Source organism: Oncorhynchus gorbuscha, linkage group LG06, assembly GCF_021184085.1.
Source record: "Oncorhynchus gorbuscha isolate QuinsamMale2020 ecotype Even-year linkage group LG06, OgorEven_v1.0, whole genome shotgun sequence".
Classification (NCBI taxonomy): Eukaryota; Metazoa; Chordata; class Actinopteri; order Salmoniformes; family Salmonidae; genus Oncorhynchus; species Oncorhynchus gorbuscha.
Window position 1 is genome coordinate 11,024,333 of NC_060178.1, and position 18,196 is coordinate 11,042,528.

The 18,196-nt window shown below is 42.0% G+C and overlaps 1 protein-coding gene across 3 annotated transcripts in view; it reads right to left on the reverse strand.

Moving 5' to 3' along the window:
• LOC124037519 (EGF-like repeat and discoidin I-like domain-containing protein 3) overlaps positions 1 to 15,168 on the reverse strand; it is a 46,896-nt gene extending 31,728 nt beyond the window's left edge. Inside the window, exons 1-3 of one of the 3 annotated variants that reach the window (XM_046352306.1) lie at positions 14,923 to 15,166; positions 1,476 to 1,598; positions 774 to 905 (exon numbers count right to left, since the gene is read on the reverse strand). In XM_046352306.1, the coding sequence (XP_046208262.1) occupies positions 774 to 905; positions 1,476 to 1,598; positions 14,923 to 15,004 (337 nt within the window). In that variant the 5' untranslated portion in view covers positions 15,005 to 15,166. Of the gene's footprint in view, positions 1 to 773; positions 906 to 1,475; positions 1,599 to 14,922 lie in introns of all 3 variants that reach the window. The other 2 variants (XM_046352307.1, XM_046352308.1) reach the window with 2 other exon arrangements.
• Positions 15,169 to 18,196: the final 3,028 nt, after the last annotated feature.

An 18,196-nucleotide genomic window follows, 5' to 3' on the forward strand; every position in this document is an offset into this window, starting at 1 on the left:
AAGACAAATGTTCCAAAAGACAGACCGTCATGGCTACAGTAGGCTAGGGAAGACAAATGCTAGGTGTCTTTTTGTAGCCATCTTTTAGCAGACTATCAACAGTAGCCAGGATATTGCTAGTTTTTCACTATTGAAGGTTCACTTTTGTATATCACTTTCCTGAAAAAGTGAATAGTAGATTGATGGGCACTTTTTTTGCTTTGGACAGCTCGCGTGTGCTGTGTGAAGGCATCAACTCATGTTGGCTACTGCTGCAGAAGTTCTGACTTGCAGGAGCGTGGTGGTGTTTGAACGGCCAATCATATTGCTCAAATGCAAGTAGCATGACTTTTCCGCGTGTATTCTTCAATGGTAGACCGCGACAGAGCAGGTAAATGTTTACCTGAAACGCAAAAAAAAAAATGCACTGAAAAGTGACTGGCCCGGTCGGCCAACGAGATCCACTAGTTCTTGTGACTGCACCAAGTTTGTGTGTGTTGACGTGTCAGTTTTAAATCCCACTTTTTAAATCAAAGTTTGATGTGTTTCAAATTGGATTGTATATCAATATGGATAACCCACCATTCTGCCTAGAATACATGACAACATTGCATCCTCATGCAAAGTTAATCAATTCAACCATTGGCAGCCATATGCTTCCATACTCAACAGCTTGGCCAATAGATTATATTTGAATGTAAATGTTGAGCGACCCTTACTGCCCTGGCAGAGGACCCTTACTGCCCTGGCAGAGGACCAAGAGGACCCTTACTGCCCTGGCAGAGGACTCTTACTGTTCTGGCAGTGGACTCCATCAAAGCCATCCTGGCACTTGCAGATGTACTCGCTGAAGACGTCCCCTCTGCGTTTCTGGCCAGTCACGTCGCAGAAGGCATCGTTCTTGCAGGGGTTTGGGTTGCAGGGCCCTGGGAAGCAAATAGAACTTATTATTAACTCTCATTGTACCAGGTAGGTGGGACCGCGATCACGTTCTCTTTCTACAGCAACGATTTGGGTCAAAGAGAGGCAAGGGAGGAGAATAGGGAAGAATAGCATTAGGGCAATACCTTGTAGTACAGAGACAGCCTCTCAGAAGCTTCCTCTAACACTGCCCATGTACCATCTGTCGGAGTAACACCTTAAAATGAACCCTCAACACACCCATAGTGCTTCAGAAAGACTTGCTATAGGCCTTCATAACAGCTTGGGACTCCTTATAACTGGCCTACAAATAACTTTACAATTTAATAACTATACATGATATTAATTAAAATACCTAGCTGTAATGGGACGGCAGGCAGCCTAGTGCTTAGAGCATTGGGCAAGTAACCGAAAAATCTGGCATTCTGCCCCTGAACAAGGCAATTAACCCACTGTTCCCCGGTAGGCAGTCATTGTAACTATGAATGTTGTTAACTGACTTGCTTAGTTAAATTTTTAAAAATACATTTTTAAAGTGATGCTTTTGTTCAGATATATTGCTCCGTTGTCCTTACCAGTCTCGGTGTCATTGCACGTGTCCCCATTATAGCCATCGGGGCAGATACAGATGAAGGAGGATCTGGGGCCAGTCACACAGCTCCCCCCATTACTGCAGACATTTATCTCACAGTAGTCACCTGGGAGAGGGGAACAGTGACCAATATTTAACCAGGAAGCCTAAGTCAGAAGACCCTCTTTCCAAAACTATGGTTAAAAAGGAAATTGGTTATTCAACAATGTATTCAATCGTTTACTCCGTAGTGGCACACAGATCAGCATTGACACAATGTTTTGTTGCCTTGTAATTCCTACAAAGAGGCCTGGCATTTCCTGGTGACTCAGTAATAGAGTTAACAACACACTGACACCTACCACACTGTCTACTCCTATTAGGCCAGTGGACTTGATTTGGACAGGTCAAGAGATGACACAGCACTGACTGTCATGAGTGGCTTGTCTGATTGCGCTAGTCTGCTGACACAGCGTTTCAAGACACACAGATACTGGAGGTGTCCAGTCACTAATGAGTCTGGCTCCAGCCTGGTCAGTCCACAGTGTTTCAAGCTTTTGGCATGAGGCTCACGGGGGGAATTCAGACCGTGCCTCCCAATAATCTCTACTTTCTCCTGAAGTGTGCACTTGTACACTCCTCCCCCCACAGAAACCATTGGATTGGTGTAGACATGGTGGAAACTCCCTATAGCCTATATTTCTTACAAGAGGAAAAACAATGCCACTAGGGGAAAAGGAAGCTAAGTGGGGGAATTTGTACTTAATGCTGATGTTAGATTAGACTGGAGAAAGTCTAAATTTAGAATGAACTGACAAGTGGAAGAGTTATTTATTTGTGAAGGAAGTGGGGAATAATAGCTGTGAACTGCCAACTGATCGCTGTGGACTATGTGAACCGATTGCTTTGAATTAGGGGGTCTTCGGACCCCACATGGTGAAAAATGATGGCACGTTGGTGAGACTCAAAGCGTTCCGTCTCAGTGTCTCCCCTCCTTCTCCTACTCTGGCATCAACACACCACAACCTCTGGGCAAGTTTATCCAGGGTGAACATGGCTCTAACCTGTGCCAGTGGAGCTTGCGTCTTCATATCCTGTTTTGGGAACAGACTATATAAAAAAGGTGGTTTCAGTACAGTTCCCTCGAGCCAATCACAGATTAGAAGTGTTTGATTTCGATCGGATAAAGAAAACCTGCCACCTAATTGCCTTCCCCAAAGCAACCAATTTAGATCGGAATTCTTCAAGGAAGGAAGGATGCCTTTTCAAAGTAATCAAAGGCCATCCAATGATATAGACACACACACACACACTTAAACATGTATTTGGAGAGTTCCTCAAATTCTTCTCTGCAGATCCTCTCAAGCTGTCAGGTTGGATGGGGAGTGTGGCAGCACAGCTATTTTCAGGTCTCTCCAGAGATGTTTGATCAGGTTCAAGTCTGGCCTCTGGCTGAGCCACTCAATGACATTCAGAGACTTGTCCCGAAGCCACTCGTGTGTTGGCATGACTGTGTGCTTAGGGTTTGTTGTCCTATTGGAAGTTGAATTTTCACCACGGTTTGAGGTCCTGAACACTCTGGAGCAGGTTGGAGAGAATCCTGAACACTCTGGAGCAGGTTGGAGAGAATCCTGAACACTCTGGAGAAAATCTTCTTTCTCATGGTCTGAGAGTCCTTTAGGTGCCTTTTGACAAACTCCCAATTAGGTGCCTTTTGACAAACTCCCAATTAGGTGCCTTTTGACAAACTCCCAAGTAGGCGGTCATGTGCCTTTAACTGAGGAGTGGCTTCCGTCTGGCCACCCTACCATAAAGGCCCGGTTGGTGGAGTGCTGCAGAGATGGGAGAACCTTCCAGAAGGGCAGCCATCTCCACAGAGGAACTCTGGGGCTCTGTCAGTGACCATCGGGTTCTTGGTCACCTCCCTGACCAAGGCCCTTCTCCCCCGATTGCTCAGTTTGGCCAGCTCTAGGAAGAGTCTTGGTGGTTCCAAACATCTTCAATTTCCAAATGATGGAGGCCACTGTGTTTTTGGGAATCTTCAAAGCTGCAGAAATGTTGTGGTGCCCTTCCCCAAATCTGTGCCTTGACACAATCCTGTCTGAGCTCTACGGACAATTCCTTTCACCTCATGGCTTGGTCTTCACTCTGACATGCACTGTCAACTGTGGGACCTTATATATACTGTCAACTGTGGGACCTGTCTATATAAACAGGTGTGTGCATTTCCAAATCATGTCCAATCAGTTTAAATTACCACAGGTGGACTCCAATCAACTTTTAGAAACATTTCAAGGATGATCAATGGAAACAGGAGGCACCTGAGCTCAATTTCGAGTAAAAGGTCTGAATCCTTCTAAAAATAAATGCATTATTTACACATTCAATAAATTAGCAAATATTTCTAAAAACCTGTTTTCACTTTGTCAATATAGGGTATTGTGTGTACATTGCTGAGAATTGTTTATATATATTTTTTAAATCCATTTTATAATAAGGCTGTAACATAAAATGTGTAAAAAGTCTAGGGGTCTGGAAACTTTCTAAAGTTACATCATTGGGGCCATCGTTCAAGACCTTTTGGTCTTCCTTGTCAGATCTTCCTTTTTAAGAGGGAATTTACACAGGACATCATCTTCTTTTTCACAACGTAGCCTTTCACCATTTGGCAATAACCTGCTAATAGAAATAGATACAGAATATATGTGTATCTGTGCATGATCCATTTCACCAACATCCTGTTATGCGATGTATCCCAAAACAGAGTCATCAACATGTCTTTCCCAGGGGTAGCAAGTGTTTTAGTAGTGGCATGGCCTTGTTGAGAGCGGAGTCTCAGTCTCTGGTGCAAACCTTTGGCAGCACCCACACCACTTTACCTCAATATTTGTTTGTTTATCTTTAGGAAGGAATGAAACCCCCCCTCTTCTTATTAGTGATAATCTATAGTTATATATCAGGGTATTAGTTTTGATAAAACATAAAAATATTTTTGCACTGATTGGCTGTACTCGTACCAAAATTGTTTCCTTCATAGCTTGTTAGTAATCTTTTCAAAACAGGAAGCCAATGCGTTTTCAGCCCTTTTATCTCCATGACTGATCAAAACTTGTTTTAAATCGTGGCTCTCTTGTCCCTCTGCAGCAGCCATATGGTGAGCAATATGTTTGGAACATCAAATCGCAATACACATAAAATATTCATACTCGGCACCTAAGTATTGTGGTATTACTGTAGCGGGAGGTCCGTGGCAATTCCCAGCCCTACTTCCTACTACGCAGCAGACAACTCCTTTCAAAAAAACATTGAGTGCCAAGCAAAATGTAGCCCATGTTGAAAGAATGACCGTCAGAACAATGACCTAACTCATTAGGGTACACCGAAGCAAAATGTTTTGCAATGAAAACAAAATGGAGTTTCCGAGTTCTCTTCCATTTCATGCCTTACTGAACACAGCCCTGGTCTTCGAAGCTGAAATGTGGATCATGTGCTACTTACTGGGTTTCTGTGAGTAAATTCAATTAGACACACATTTGTCAAGGTGGTTGCAGCTTTAAAAACGGTGGTCTAACCACCACGACTCCCTAGAAATGGCCTAAATAAACTGGGACATCAAATAGCTACTTAACTCATTTTCTTCTCCAAATAAAAACAGCTCATTCAGTATTGCTGTTCTGCAGAAGCTACCTAACCAACATCAAGTGATCATAGGGAAGTGGTTTATTAACTTCTATGTTGTCAATACATTTCAGTGATAACCTGTGGCTTTCCTTACAGCCAAAGTTTCACTTTAATTAATTGAGAAATCATTTCGCTTCCACAAATAGTTCCTTTACAAAAATGTTCCTTTACATTTTTTTTTTTAAATCCATCTGTTGATAAAACAAAACTAAGTGGTGCACTCATTTGTGTCTATTCAAAATGAAGATATTTGCATTTAACCTTTATTTAGGCATGGGGAGTCCAGCCACAGCAATTCATCATCTTTCTCTCCTCAGTAATGAATAGGAATGGAGAAGGAGTTTAGACAGGGTGGAGTTTAGACAGGGATTTTCTGACTCATTGGCAGTTGGTCATGGAATTGGAATTTCCGTATACTTCCTGAATGGACAAGAAATTAAATTGGCCCCAACTCATGGGGAGGCATGGGGAGTCGATCATCTTTCATTCATCATCTTTCTATCCTCAGTATTAAATGGGAATGGAGACCGAGCATAGGCTGGAGGTTAGAAATACTCAATGGAGGGTATGGACATGTTTGATCAGCTGATCTGGTTGATTAGTCTCTCTCTCAACAGCTTGAAATTAGAGTCAAGTGTTAAGTCTGAGGAAACTGTAGGCTAGAGACACTTGTATCACCCTCACCGATTAATATTCAGTCTCCGTGAGAGAATATAAAAAGGAGGTCAATGATTAAGAGTTAATAGCAGTTGAATTAAACATGCCCTGATAAGTGTCTACAGTGGCGGTTTTAAGTGTTGCCCTCTGCTCACATTAACAACAGGATCCCACCACACCAGGACCCCACTACTGCCACTAAATGTAACTAGTGTGTACTTGATATACTCTGAGTGGACAAAACATTAAGAATGTCTGACCAGGTGAATTCAAGTGAAAGCTATGATCTCTTTTTGATGTCACCTGTTAAATCCACTTCAATCAGTGTAGATGAAGGAGGAGGAGACAGGTAAAAGAAGGATTTTTAAGCATTGAGATAATTGAGACATGGATTGTGTATGTGTGCCATTCAGAGGGTGAATGGCTAAGACAAAACATTGAACAGGGTATGTTAGTAAGTTCCAAGCTTTGTTTCAAGAACTGTAATGCTGCTGGGTTTTTCCACACAAGGGTTTCCCGTGTGTATCAAGAAATGGTCCACCAACCAAAGGACATCCAGCCAACTTGACACAACTGTGGGAGTCAACATGGGCCAGCATCCCTGTGGAACGCTTTCGACATCTGGTAGAGTCCATGCTCCGATGAATTGAAGCTGTTCTGAGGGCAAAAGGCAGGGTGCAACTCAACATTGCCAAGGTGTTCCTAATGTTTAGTATACTGGTGTATGAGAAGGCATGTCCCAGTCATTCAGCTCAGTGTGGCAGCCAGGGTTGACAGGCCCACATGGCAGTTTGTTACTGTTATTGTAAAACTCTAGTGAGTAACAGCCCGAGCCTTTCAGGTATTGTTATGCCATTGTAATTCTTGGGCGGGCCGCCTAAGTGTATTTTCGGGTTGCCTAAGTCCAAACAGTGTAAACATTTTTTACAAAATATTTTTTTTTTAAATTTAAAAACATTTGGGTTGGAGTGTAAACTTAAAAACGGAAAAGATAATGGACCGGTAATATATTGAAGCAATAAGGCACGAGGGGGCTTGTGGTATATGGCCAATATAACACAGCTAAGTTCTTAAGCCCGACCCAACACGGAGTGCCTGGATATACAACCCTTAGCCGTGGTATATTGGCCATATACAAAAAAAAAACACAAAACACAGAGGTGCCTTGTTGCTATTATAAACTAGTTACCGATGTAATTAGAGCAGCAAAAATAAATATTTTGTCATACCCGTGGTATACGGTCTGATATTCCATGGCTGTCAGCGAATCAGCTTTCAAGGCTCGAAACACTCAGTTTATAATTATAAATAATATAATCTTTGAGAACTAACAATCACCAAAATAAAATAGTCTTTGAGAATTTAAATATCCAAAAACAATGAATATAGCCACATTCATTTTGTTCTTATGTTTGAGCAAAATAACATGTCAAAATGCATAAATTCGCAGGAAACGACCTTTAAAACTGCAGAATATGTAGGATCACATTAAATTGGCTTAAAAATACAAACGGTTCTCTACCACCAAGATCGGGGCCTCAAACTCTCTAAAATGTTGCCGTGCCAACAAACTGACCGCGGTCATTACCATGCCACCATCTAAGACCCTTCTTGATCCAAAAAGAAAACCTGCCTTTCCCATGTCCCTGTGGGTCCAAATACCACAGAAAGGCTTCAGCCACATGACTCACCATCTAATCAGGAGGTCCACACACAGACAGACAGACACAGACAGACACAGACAGACACAGACAGACACAGACAGACACAGACAGACACAGACAGACACAGACAGACACAGACAGACACACAGACAGACACACAGACAGACACACAGACAGACACACAGACAGACAGACAGACACACAGACAGACAGACAGACAGACAGACAGACAGACAGACAGACAGACAGACAGACAGACAGACAGACAGATTGGATTAGAGTTAGGACATGAGTTGACCATGTAAGTAAACGCCTCCTGCGTTATAGTCGGAGAAAATACATTTCCCTGTAGAGACCATCTGAGGTTTTGGGATTAAGAGATCCAGGAAATGAGGAGTCACCCAACAGGCACGCACCGACAAGGGTGACCAACAAGGGTGACCAACAGGCGCCGACAACGGTGAATGTTGAGTAAGGGTGTGCCAATTTCGGGATGTCTGATAGTATTTCTGATTATCCACCACTAATGAGCTGTGGAGCTTCTCAAAGTCATTTTTCTTCACCTCAAACAGCAAGTAACAAAGTATTTTGTTAGAATGATAATATTTCCTCAATGTATTGGACAAATATTTGTAATGCGTCATAAATAACCGATTATGTCTTCACATTTACATTTGATTAATTTAGCAGAAGTTCTTATCCAGAGTGACTTAAATAACAGGAGCAATTTAGGGTTAAGTGCTTTGCTCAAGGGCACAGAGATTTTTTCACCTTGTCAGCTCGGGATTCGAACCAGTGACCTTTTAGTAACTGGTCTAAAGCTCTTAACCGCTAAGCTACCTGCCGGCCCTACTTCTTATCACTTGCACAGGTAACCTACAGCTGTGTCTGTCCCGAGTTCACTGGAGCAAGTAACCTACAGGTGTGTCTGTCCCGAGTTCACTGGAGCAAGTAACTGTGTGCCCAGAATATTTTATAGAATGTTGCAAGTTTGCTAGCGGGAGCTTCTACTGGACACAGTTGATAGTTTACAGACAGGCCATCATAGCCAATGTGATTTGTAGGATATTTGTCACATGTAGAGCACCAGCCAAAGTCTAATGACTTAGTGCCTTAGGCACCAAATGGGAACCGGGGAAGGGGGGGGGGGGGTCGATATTCATTAAGCACCAAAGAAGAAGAAAGCACACTGAAACGAAGGGAATACACCTGAACTTATGCTACAGTAGCTTCTATGAGTTTCATGCAAAACACTAGTATATTATTACTTTACCTCGGCAAGTCCGTTAAGTACACATTCTTACTTACAATGATGGCGTACCGGGGATCAGTGGGTTAACTGCCTTCTTTGGCTGAACAGATTTTTACCTTGTCAGCTCGGAGATTCAATCAACAACCGTTCGGTCTCTGCATGACTACCATTTTTCTGTGTTACACTTCAGGTGGTGTATAACGAGCAGAAACGTATCTTGCAAAAACATCTCAACTGTGGAAGGTTTTAATCAAGTGAGCCTCATTGGTGGCCACAAAATAACACTGCGAAGTTTGAATGGAGTTTGGCTACATCATGGGATGGCGTTTAAAATATTTAACACAGCAGATTGGAATGTGGGACGAGCGACAATGATTGAAGCCCGAATTAGAATGTTCCATACTGCGATGAAAGATTCATTAGCCGGTCGTTATTCAAAATTAATATGAGACCCAATCGGTTGACATTAATAGTAAAGTCGTCAGAACAAAATGAGACTGGTCCAGCCTTTGGGGACCATACTGGCACAGTAGATGGCAAGGGCTATGGCAGGCAGCAGCCTTTTGAATGGTTCATAGGACAAACACACACTAGAAATCGAGCAATTGGCCCTGCAGTCCAGCTATATTTAGCCTCGTCTCTCTCAGCTGACTGGAGTGGTCTTGTTGTGAGAAGAACTACGCCTCAGCATGACACAAAACATGGCTTTGCACTTCCCTCCACACAAGTCTGAAGACAGGGGACCAGTGACCCTGATTCCTACCATGGAACCAACCCAAACTATACTGGCTCTGATATTGTCCTTTGCAGTAACTATTGTAGATGCATAACCAGGCCAGCCCAGTAAAGCTCAGCTCCTGTCAAATCAGGCACTGAATCTTACACTGAGCCTTCTCAGTCAAAGCTACCTATAACAAACTCCCTGCCTTCATTCCCAGACCCTTCAGTTCTTCCCTGGTCTTGAAGACATTTTATATGACACTGCTGGGGCAGGATGAAGACCAAAACAGTGGCCTTTGCTTGGCTCCCTGGTGCAGCAGGGCTGCTGGTGGTTCAGTAACATGGAAAGGGTTCAGTATGGAAAGTGTAGGGACAGGTATAGTGCCTTCAGAAATACTTCACACCGCTTGACTTTTTCCACATATTGTTACAGGCTGACTTTTATTTTTTATACTGGCCTACCCTCACAATACCCCATAATGTTGAGGTGGAATTATGTTTCTAGAAATGTTTACAATTGAATTAAAAATGAAAAGCTGAAATAAGTCAATAAGTATTCAACCCCTTTGTTATGGCAAGCATAAATAAGTTCAGGAGTAAACATTCTCTTAACAAGTTACATGGACTCACTGGGTGCAATAATAGTGTCTACCGCATCTCTGTAACCCACACATACAAGTGTCTGTAAGGTCTCTCAGTCAAGCAGTGAATTTGAAAACACAGATTCAACTACAAAGACCAGAGAGGTTTTCCAATGCCTCGCAAAGAAGGGCACCTATTGGTGGATGGGTAAAGATAAACAACACTGAAGAAGCCTTTGAGCATGGTGAAGTTATTAATTACGCTTTGGATGGTGTATGAATACCCCCGTCACTACAACAATGCAGGCGTCCTTCCTAATTCAGTTGCCGGGGAGGAAGGAAAGCGCTCAGGGATTTCACCATGAAGCCAATGGTGACTTTAAAACAGTTAGTTTAATTGCTGTGATAGGAGGACTGAGGATGGATCAACAACATTGTAGTTACTCCATAATATTAACCTAAATGAAAGTGAAAAGAAGGAAGCCTGAACAGAATGCAAATATTCCAAAACATGCATCCTGTTTGCCATAAGCCACTGAAGTAATACTTCAAAAAAATGTGACAAAGCAATTCATTTCTTGTCCTGAATACAAAGTATTGGATTTGCCCCAAACATACAACTGAGTACCACTCTCCATGTTTTCAAGCATAATGGTGGATGCATCATGCTATAGTTATGCTTGTAATCGTTAAGGACTGGGGAGTTTTTCCAGGATGAAAAAGAAAAAAAAAGCTAAGCACTGGCAAAATCCAGGAGCAAAAGCTGGTTCAGTAAGCTTTCCACCAGACAAGATGAATTCACCTTTCAGCAGGACAATAACCTAAAACAAGGCCAAATCTACACTGGAGTTGATTACTAAGAATACATTGAATGTTTCAGATTGATGTCAAAACTATGGCAAGACCTGAAAATGGTAGTCTAGCAATGATCAACAACCAGAGAAGAACTTAGAAAACAATAAATTGGAAAATGTTGCACAATCCAGGTGTGGAAAGCTCTTAAAGACTTACCCAGAAACCCTCACTGCTGCTCTTAAAGACTTACCCAGAAACCCTCACTGCTGCTCTTAAAGACTTACCCAGAAACCCTCACTGCTGCTCTTAAAGACTTACCCAGAAACCCTCACTGCTGCTCTTAAAGACTTACCCAGAAACCCTCACTGCTGCACTTATGTAAATTCCATTTCTGAATTTCATTTTCAATAAATGTGCAATAATGGAATTGATTTTGAATTCAGGCTGTAACACAATACAATGTGGAATAGGCCAAGGGGCATGATGAATACTTTCTGCATGGCTTGGAGGGTTCATTTGTGGCAGGAAGTTCCCAGATTTTTGGCTGAACTCTGAAGTCTGCATCTGCCGGCAACATCCAGAGAAGTGACTCAATGTTTGGGTTGCTGCAGCCGCCACACCTATTTACCGTGGCTAGTCTAATGCCCTTGAGAAGAGAATTGAGTGACTGTATTTTAGGGCAGGGACTTTCTCCTTTAAAGCTGCAATCCGTAGCGGTGAAACTGCCACGTCCGTTTGCGATATTACAAAGACATTACTTCACACAACTAAAAGTTTTTTCCCCCCATCACTGAATGCACAATAACACAGCAGAGTACTATGATTTTTTTTACAACGATGCTGGATGCTCATTTCATCAAAACAAAAACAAATGCACCTGGGGGGCGCGGCCATTGTTTTGCGGATTTCGCAAAAATTATACAGTCTATACAAACGTGTGTAGCATTAAACCAGAGCTTAAATTAAAATCTGGGAAAAGCAAACCCAATGTGTGACCCGTTTCAAGGATCTTGGTGAATGTCGCACATCACTACTTCACAGGAGACATTTGAATGTTTTTTAATCAAAATGTGTTTTTGGCAGAAATGCGTTCTGGAACATGTGAACTTTAATGTGGCTTAATAACAAACATGTATGCCATCTGTAAATACAAATAAAATCATTATTTAACTACATCATTAACTACAAGCCTAATTGGTTTAGCCACAAAAGACAGGAACCTTCCCACTAGTCATGATTGGCTGAGATAATGAGTGGGCTGGACATGCCGAGAGATGAGTTCGGATTGGTCTGCCATGTAGCACACTTCTGTTTATAACATGAGCTGCTCAGTATGTGTAGGTAATCCTTGCTACCGCTGCCTTTTTGAAAGATAATGTTAGCCATGGAGATATGCAAAAGTGTTGCTACTGCTCTCAACATTGCTGCACAGAATTTAGCAGGTGCTATCGACAAAGATCAGTGGGAAAATAGTTGTGATGGGACTACTTTTCTGCACAAGGTCACTGTGAACCGGTGTGACTTGACACAACGGGCCAAACAAGCTGCAGTAACCTACAAACCAAACGGAAAAGACACGCTACCGTGAAGCGTTCATCCATGTTCATCCAAGAGTCTAATTCCATTTTCAGATAGTACATTTCTAATTGTCAGAAAGTCATTTTCATGCAAGTTACATCTATGAATGGTTCAGATTTGATCTGGTCTGGACCAACAAAATTTGGTCTTGCTTGGGGGCAGAGGTCATTAAAAGAATAGTCAGTGTTAGGCTTGCGCGGTATCCAGATTTTAATATTGTCATACCGTCCTTCTCTCATCCTGGGATTTACGGTATTACCAACATAGCACACAAGGGGGCACTAAAACGCAAGACAAGTCCATTTGGCCTCTGCCCAGAATGCTAACAAAATTAGCACAAACAATGAAATCACAGACACTGTTAGCTAAATGCTAACGAGCAAAAACTAACAAATCCAGCTCATACAGTTATACAAGCTTAGCTAGTAGCTACCGAATGTCATTTTCGATGAGTGTGGACATTTACGAGCGAACGTGAACAAGGGAAATTGTGCAAAGTTCAGTAGCTGTGTTTTTACTAAAGAAACAACAGCAGATGGGAGAACAACAGATGAGGGGAAAAAACGCTAGTAAGATGCACAGGGAAAAAACGCTAGTAAGATGCACAGGGAAAAAACGCTAGTAAGATGCACAGGGAAAAAACGCTAGTAAGATGCACAGGGAAAAAACGCTAGTAAGATGCACAGGGAAAAACGCTAGTAAGATGCACAGGGAAAAAACGCTAGTAAGATGCACAGGGAAAAAACGCTAGTAAGATGCACAGGGAAAAAATGGCAACTGTACAGAGCTCAACCAGAGCCCTTTGACTTCTGGCATTAAAGCCATTATAAGATATCTGATGGCAAACATTTAGTAATATATTGTATACGTGTGTAACTTTATCACCTCCCATGGGCCACACACACAAAAGAAACTAGCTGATATATACAAAACGCTATGGACTCACCAGCTCCCACTTTCTCCCGTTGTGCTATTTACAAACAAACACGTGACTGGCTCAACTGTTCTGGAGGACTACGGTAAGCATTAGAATGTAAAATCATGTGTAATAAAGAACTCAATCTGCTTTATCTCTTAACGTATTGCACAAGTTAACTGCAGGTATTAACTTTAAAAGTAGCTACAGATATTCACATTTATTGAAAAACATTTTTTTTTAATAGTTGACAGCATTAAAAAAAAAAAACATCCATTGGCTTTTCCCAAATACCCCAGGATACGGTATACCACCTAGCCTAGTCAGTGTGTAGAATAAGACCCAAATAAGCAAAAGAGGATATTGCATATTTATACCTGTTAGAACCTATTTATAATACATCACTATGAAGAGAATGACATTCATTTCCAGAATTATGCATTTCTGTGTAGTACAGATCAGGGAACCATAATGACATTCAGTTATCGGGTGTAAAGCCACTTCACTTACTGGAGTTCAATAACCAAAAGAGATTTTTTTCAAAGTCAGGGTGTCATGTCGTCGCTGACACCCCATTCTTTCTGCAGACATCTTAAATCTTAAATAAGAGCAGATATTTAAGAGTTTTTGGGAAACAAATTCAAGAAAACTTTCCATTTTCAGTTCTTCCAGTAAATGTGTTTTTGTAAAATGTTCAGTGTAAATTGTTAAAATGTGTCCTTGTGCCTAGAGTTGTATGGTGAGATAAACTTCGAAATCGGAGACTCGATTGCTTAGGCATATCAAACTGAAAAGTAGGATAGCGCTGGTCACAAAATGTCCACTTTTCTGACGACAGTTGAGGATGAAGGCAACAGTCCTGTATGTCCTTTCTAGTCGCCCACATCTCCTGGGCGCAAACAAAGCAGTGCCAACGACATGCGGATGAGAGTTGGACAAACATAATGGACACTACTGTGAACAGCACTTTGAACAGAATGCCCTTAGGTGTATGTGCTCTTTCATAAAGGATGTTTTTATACTTAGCTACTCATGCATTAAGATTTTTTGAATAGCTATCCAGAATAGGTTTCCTGGTTCGTGAGGCACTGTAACCAAGAAAGGCTTATGTTATCTTTAAACCTACATAGAATAGTAGTTGGTTGATAGTAGTTTAAGCACAATTGCTACCGCGGGAGTGATACAAATTAGATTAGCCACGTCAGACTTAACCAACCACTACTGTAGATAACAAGTGTGTTAGAAACTGTCTATTGCATATTGTTAGAGCAAATAAAGCAATATATATATATATATTTTTTTTTTTACATATTCAAAGGAAAACGTGCTCGATTCGATGCGGCAATGTGTTCCAATGACTCACTCAAATAACTCTCCAATTCCCAACACAGGAATGCGCGGTTGTTACTTTGGGAAAGGAACTGAATTGGTATTGCCACTTATGCCAGGCTTGGAATGTCTACCTTTTACCCACACACTGTCGAAATATATAAATTGCACCACTTTCCGAAGAAAAACACTGATGACACCGTCGACTGATGTCAACCGACACACGGCATGCTAAACGCATTATAAAGGTTAACTATAAACAAACAAAAAATACTTACCATTCACTATGTAAATGGCACCAACCAGAAAACAAATAGCAAATAGTTGTATGGAGAAGGCGAAACAAGTTTGGGTCTTCATTGTGGACTCTTTCGTTTAACTCTTGCGGACGTATGGACGACTCCTCAGCTCTGACAAAAACACAGCTGCTCGGTGTAGTGTTGCTTGTGTTGAGATTGGGCGAGTTCCTTTTTTCATGGCCCGGTGCTCCGGGTAGGTGGTCATTTATTTAAGGACTGGACCGCTCACCCGGGGCACCGGGCCATGGAAAACGAAATCGCCCAATGTGCACTAGCCGGCGTCAGAGTGAGCACGTGCATCTCTGCTTCCATCCAATTACATTATGTTGTATAATTTTAAGCGCTCCCCGGGGGTGTGATTTAAAAAACGGTTGAATGTAAATATAGCGCTGTGAAAAGGCGTGGGCAGCAACTGTCAGAGTGAGAATGGTAAAATTGATTGTAAATGTACTGTTGATGCATAATTAGGTATACTATTGCACAGTGGTCTAAGGCACTGCATGTCAGTGCTAGAGGTTTCACTACAGACCCTGGTTCGATCCCGGGCTGTATTACAACCGGCCGTGATCTCCCATATGGCGGTGCACAATTGGCGTGGGCTGTCATTGTAAAATAATACTTTGTTCTTAACTAACTAAATAAATAAAGGTTAAATAAAAACATCTGTCTATAGTAAGGGGGGTTTACCTGCCGGAGATTTGGTGGAATGATATTTCACTTCACACGTTAGAATAGGAGATAATATAATAGCATGGAATGGAGGGAACAGAATAGAATAAGATACTTAGATACTTTACTGTCCACCTGGTTAGAATGGAAAAAGCTAATGGAAAAGTGTGTATATATATATAATGTTTATGCAAAGCTTTTTGAATGTGTTTTGTACCTGATAAGCCAGGAATGTGGCTTAACATTGCCACCGGATAAACTGGATAACTAACTACTGTACTCTCTCTCTACTGTACTCTCTCTCTCTCTGTCTCTCTCTCTCTCTCTCTCTCTCTCTCTCTCTCTCTCTCTCTCTCTCTCTCTGTCTCTCTCTCTCTCTCTCTCTCTCTCTCTCTCTCTCTCTCTCTCTCTCTCTCTCTCTCTCTCTCTGTCTCTCTGTCTCTGTCTCTCTCTCTCTCTCTCTCTCTCTCTCTCTCTCTCTCTCTCTCTCTCTCTCTCTCTCTCTCTCTCTCTCTCTCTCTCTCTCTCTCTCTCTCTCTCTCTCTCTCTCTCTCTCTCTCTCTCTCTGTCTCTCTCTCTCTCTCTCTCTCTCTCTCTCTCTCTCTCTCTCTCTGTCTCTCTCTCTCTCTCTCTCTCTCTCTCTCTCTCTATGTCTCTCTCTCTGTGTCTCTCTCTCTGTGTCTCTCTCTCTCGCTATAAGACTGAGTATGGGTGTTGTACGGGTTGAGATCTATCCGTGGTGTCAGAGGTGATTTGTGTTGATAGAGTGAGTGAGTTGTAAGTAAACAGAAATCACTATGATCTCTCTTTAAAAAAACAATTTAGGTCAACTTAATTAAAGACTGTGTTCTGCTCACTTTGAGATACATGATCGTCAATGCCAGCTTTAGGGGCATTCCAAGTGACTACCTAATCAAATCAAATCAAATTTTATTTGTCACATACACATGGTTAGCAGATGTTAATGCGAGTGTAGCGAAATGCTTGTGCTTCTAGTTCCGACAATGCAGTGATAACCAACAAGTAATCTAACTAACAATTCCAAAACTACTGTCTTATACACAGTGTAAGGGGATAAGGAACATGTACATAAGGATATATGAATGAGTGATGGTACAGAGCAGCATACAGTAGATGGTATCGAGTACAGTATATACATATGAGATGAGTGTGTAGACAAAGTAAACAAAGTGGCATAGTTAAAGTGGCTAGTGATACATGTGTTACATAAGGATGCAGTCGATGATGTAGAGTACAGTATATACATATGCATATGAGATGAATAATGTAGGGTAAGTAACATTATATAAGGTAGCATTGTTTAAAGTGGCTAGTGATATATTTACATCATTTCCCATCAATTCCCATTATTAAAATGGCTGGAGTTGGGTCAGTGTCAATGACAGTGTGTTGGCAGCAGCCACTCAATGTTAGTGGTGGCTGTTTAACAGTCTGATGGCCTTGAGATAGAAGCTGTTTTTCAGTCTCTCGGTCCCAGCTTTGATGCACCTGTACTGACCTCGCCTTCTGGATGATAGCGGGGTGAACAGGCAGTGGTTCGGGTGGTTGATGTCCTTGATGATCTTTATGGCCTTCCTGTAACAACGGGTGGTGTAGGTGTCCTGGAGGGCAGGTAGTTTGCCCCCGGTGATGCATTGTGCAGTCCTCACTACCCTCTGGAGAGCCTTACGGTTGAGGGCGGAGCAGTTGCCGTACCAGGCGGTGATACAGCCCGCCAGGATGCTCTCGATTGTGCATCTGTAGAAGTTTGTGAGTGCTTTTGGTGACAAGCCAAATTTCTAGTAATGAAGCTGGTTGAGAGAATGCCAGGAGTGTGGAAAGCAGTCATCAAGGCCAAGGGTGGCTACTATTGAAGAATGTCAAATATAACATATATAACATATATTATGATTTGTTTAACACTTTTCTTGGTTGCTACATGATTTCATATGTGTTATTTCATAGTTTTGATGTCTTCACTATTATACTACAATGTAGAAAATAGTCAAAAATTAAGAAAAACCCTTGAATGAGTAGGTGTGTCCAAACTTCTGACTGGTACTCTCAGATAAACTCATTCTAAAAACAATGTTGGTGAGGCTAGGTGGTTATAAGCAATAACCCACTGTAGCCATTAATTAAATTGTCCTTTTAATTGATGGACACATACATTATATTCACTGTCACCACGTTTACCGACGTCACATCGAAGGACATCACCATTTACTGTAACTTAGTAACTGGTGCAGTTCGGATCTACAAATGGATCTCTGGGATACAGTGCATTTTCCAGTAGGGAGCTCTCCAGAAGGGATCTTCCAGTAGGGAGCTCTCCAGAAGGGATCTTCTCGTAGGGAGCTCTCCAGAAGGGATCTTCCAGTAGGGAGCTCTCCAGAAGGGATCTTCTAGTAAGGAGCTCTCCAGAAGGGATCTTCCAGTAGGGATCTTCTAGTAAGGAGCTCTCCAGAAGGGATCTTCCAGTAGGGAGCTCTCCAGAAGGGATCTTCTAGTAAGGAGCTCTCCAGAAGGGATCTTCTAGTAAGGAGCTCTCCAGAAGGGATCTTCTAGTAAGGAGCTCTCCAGA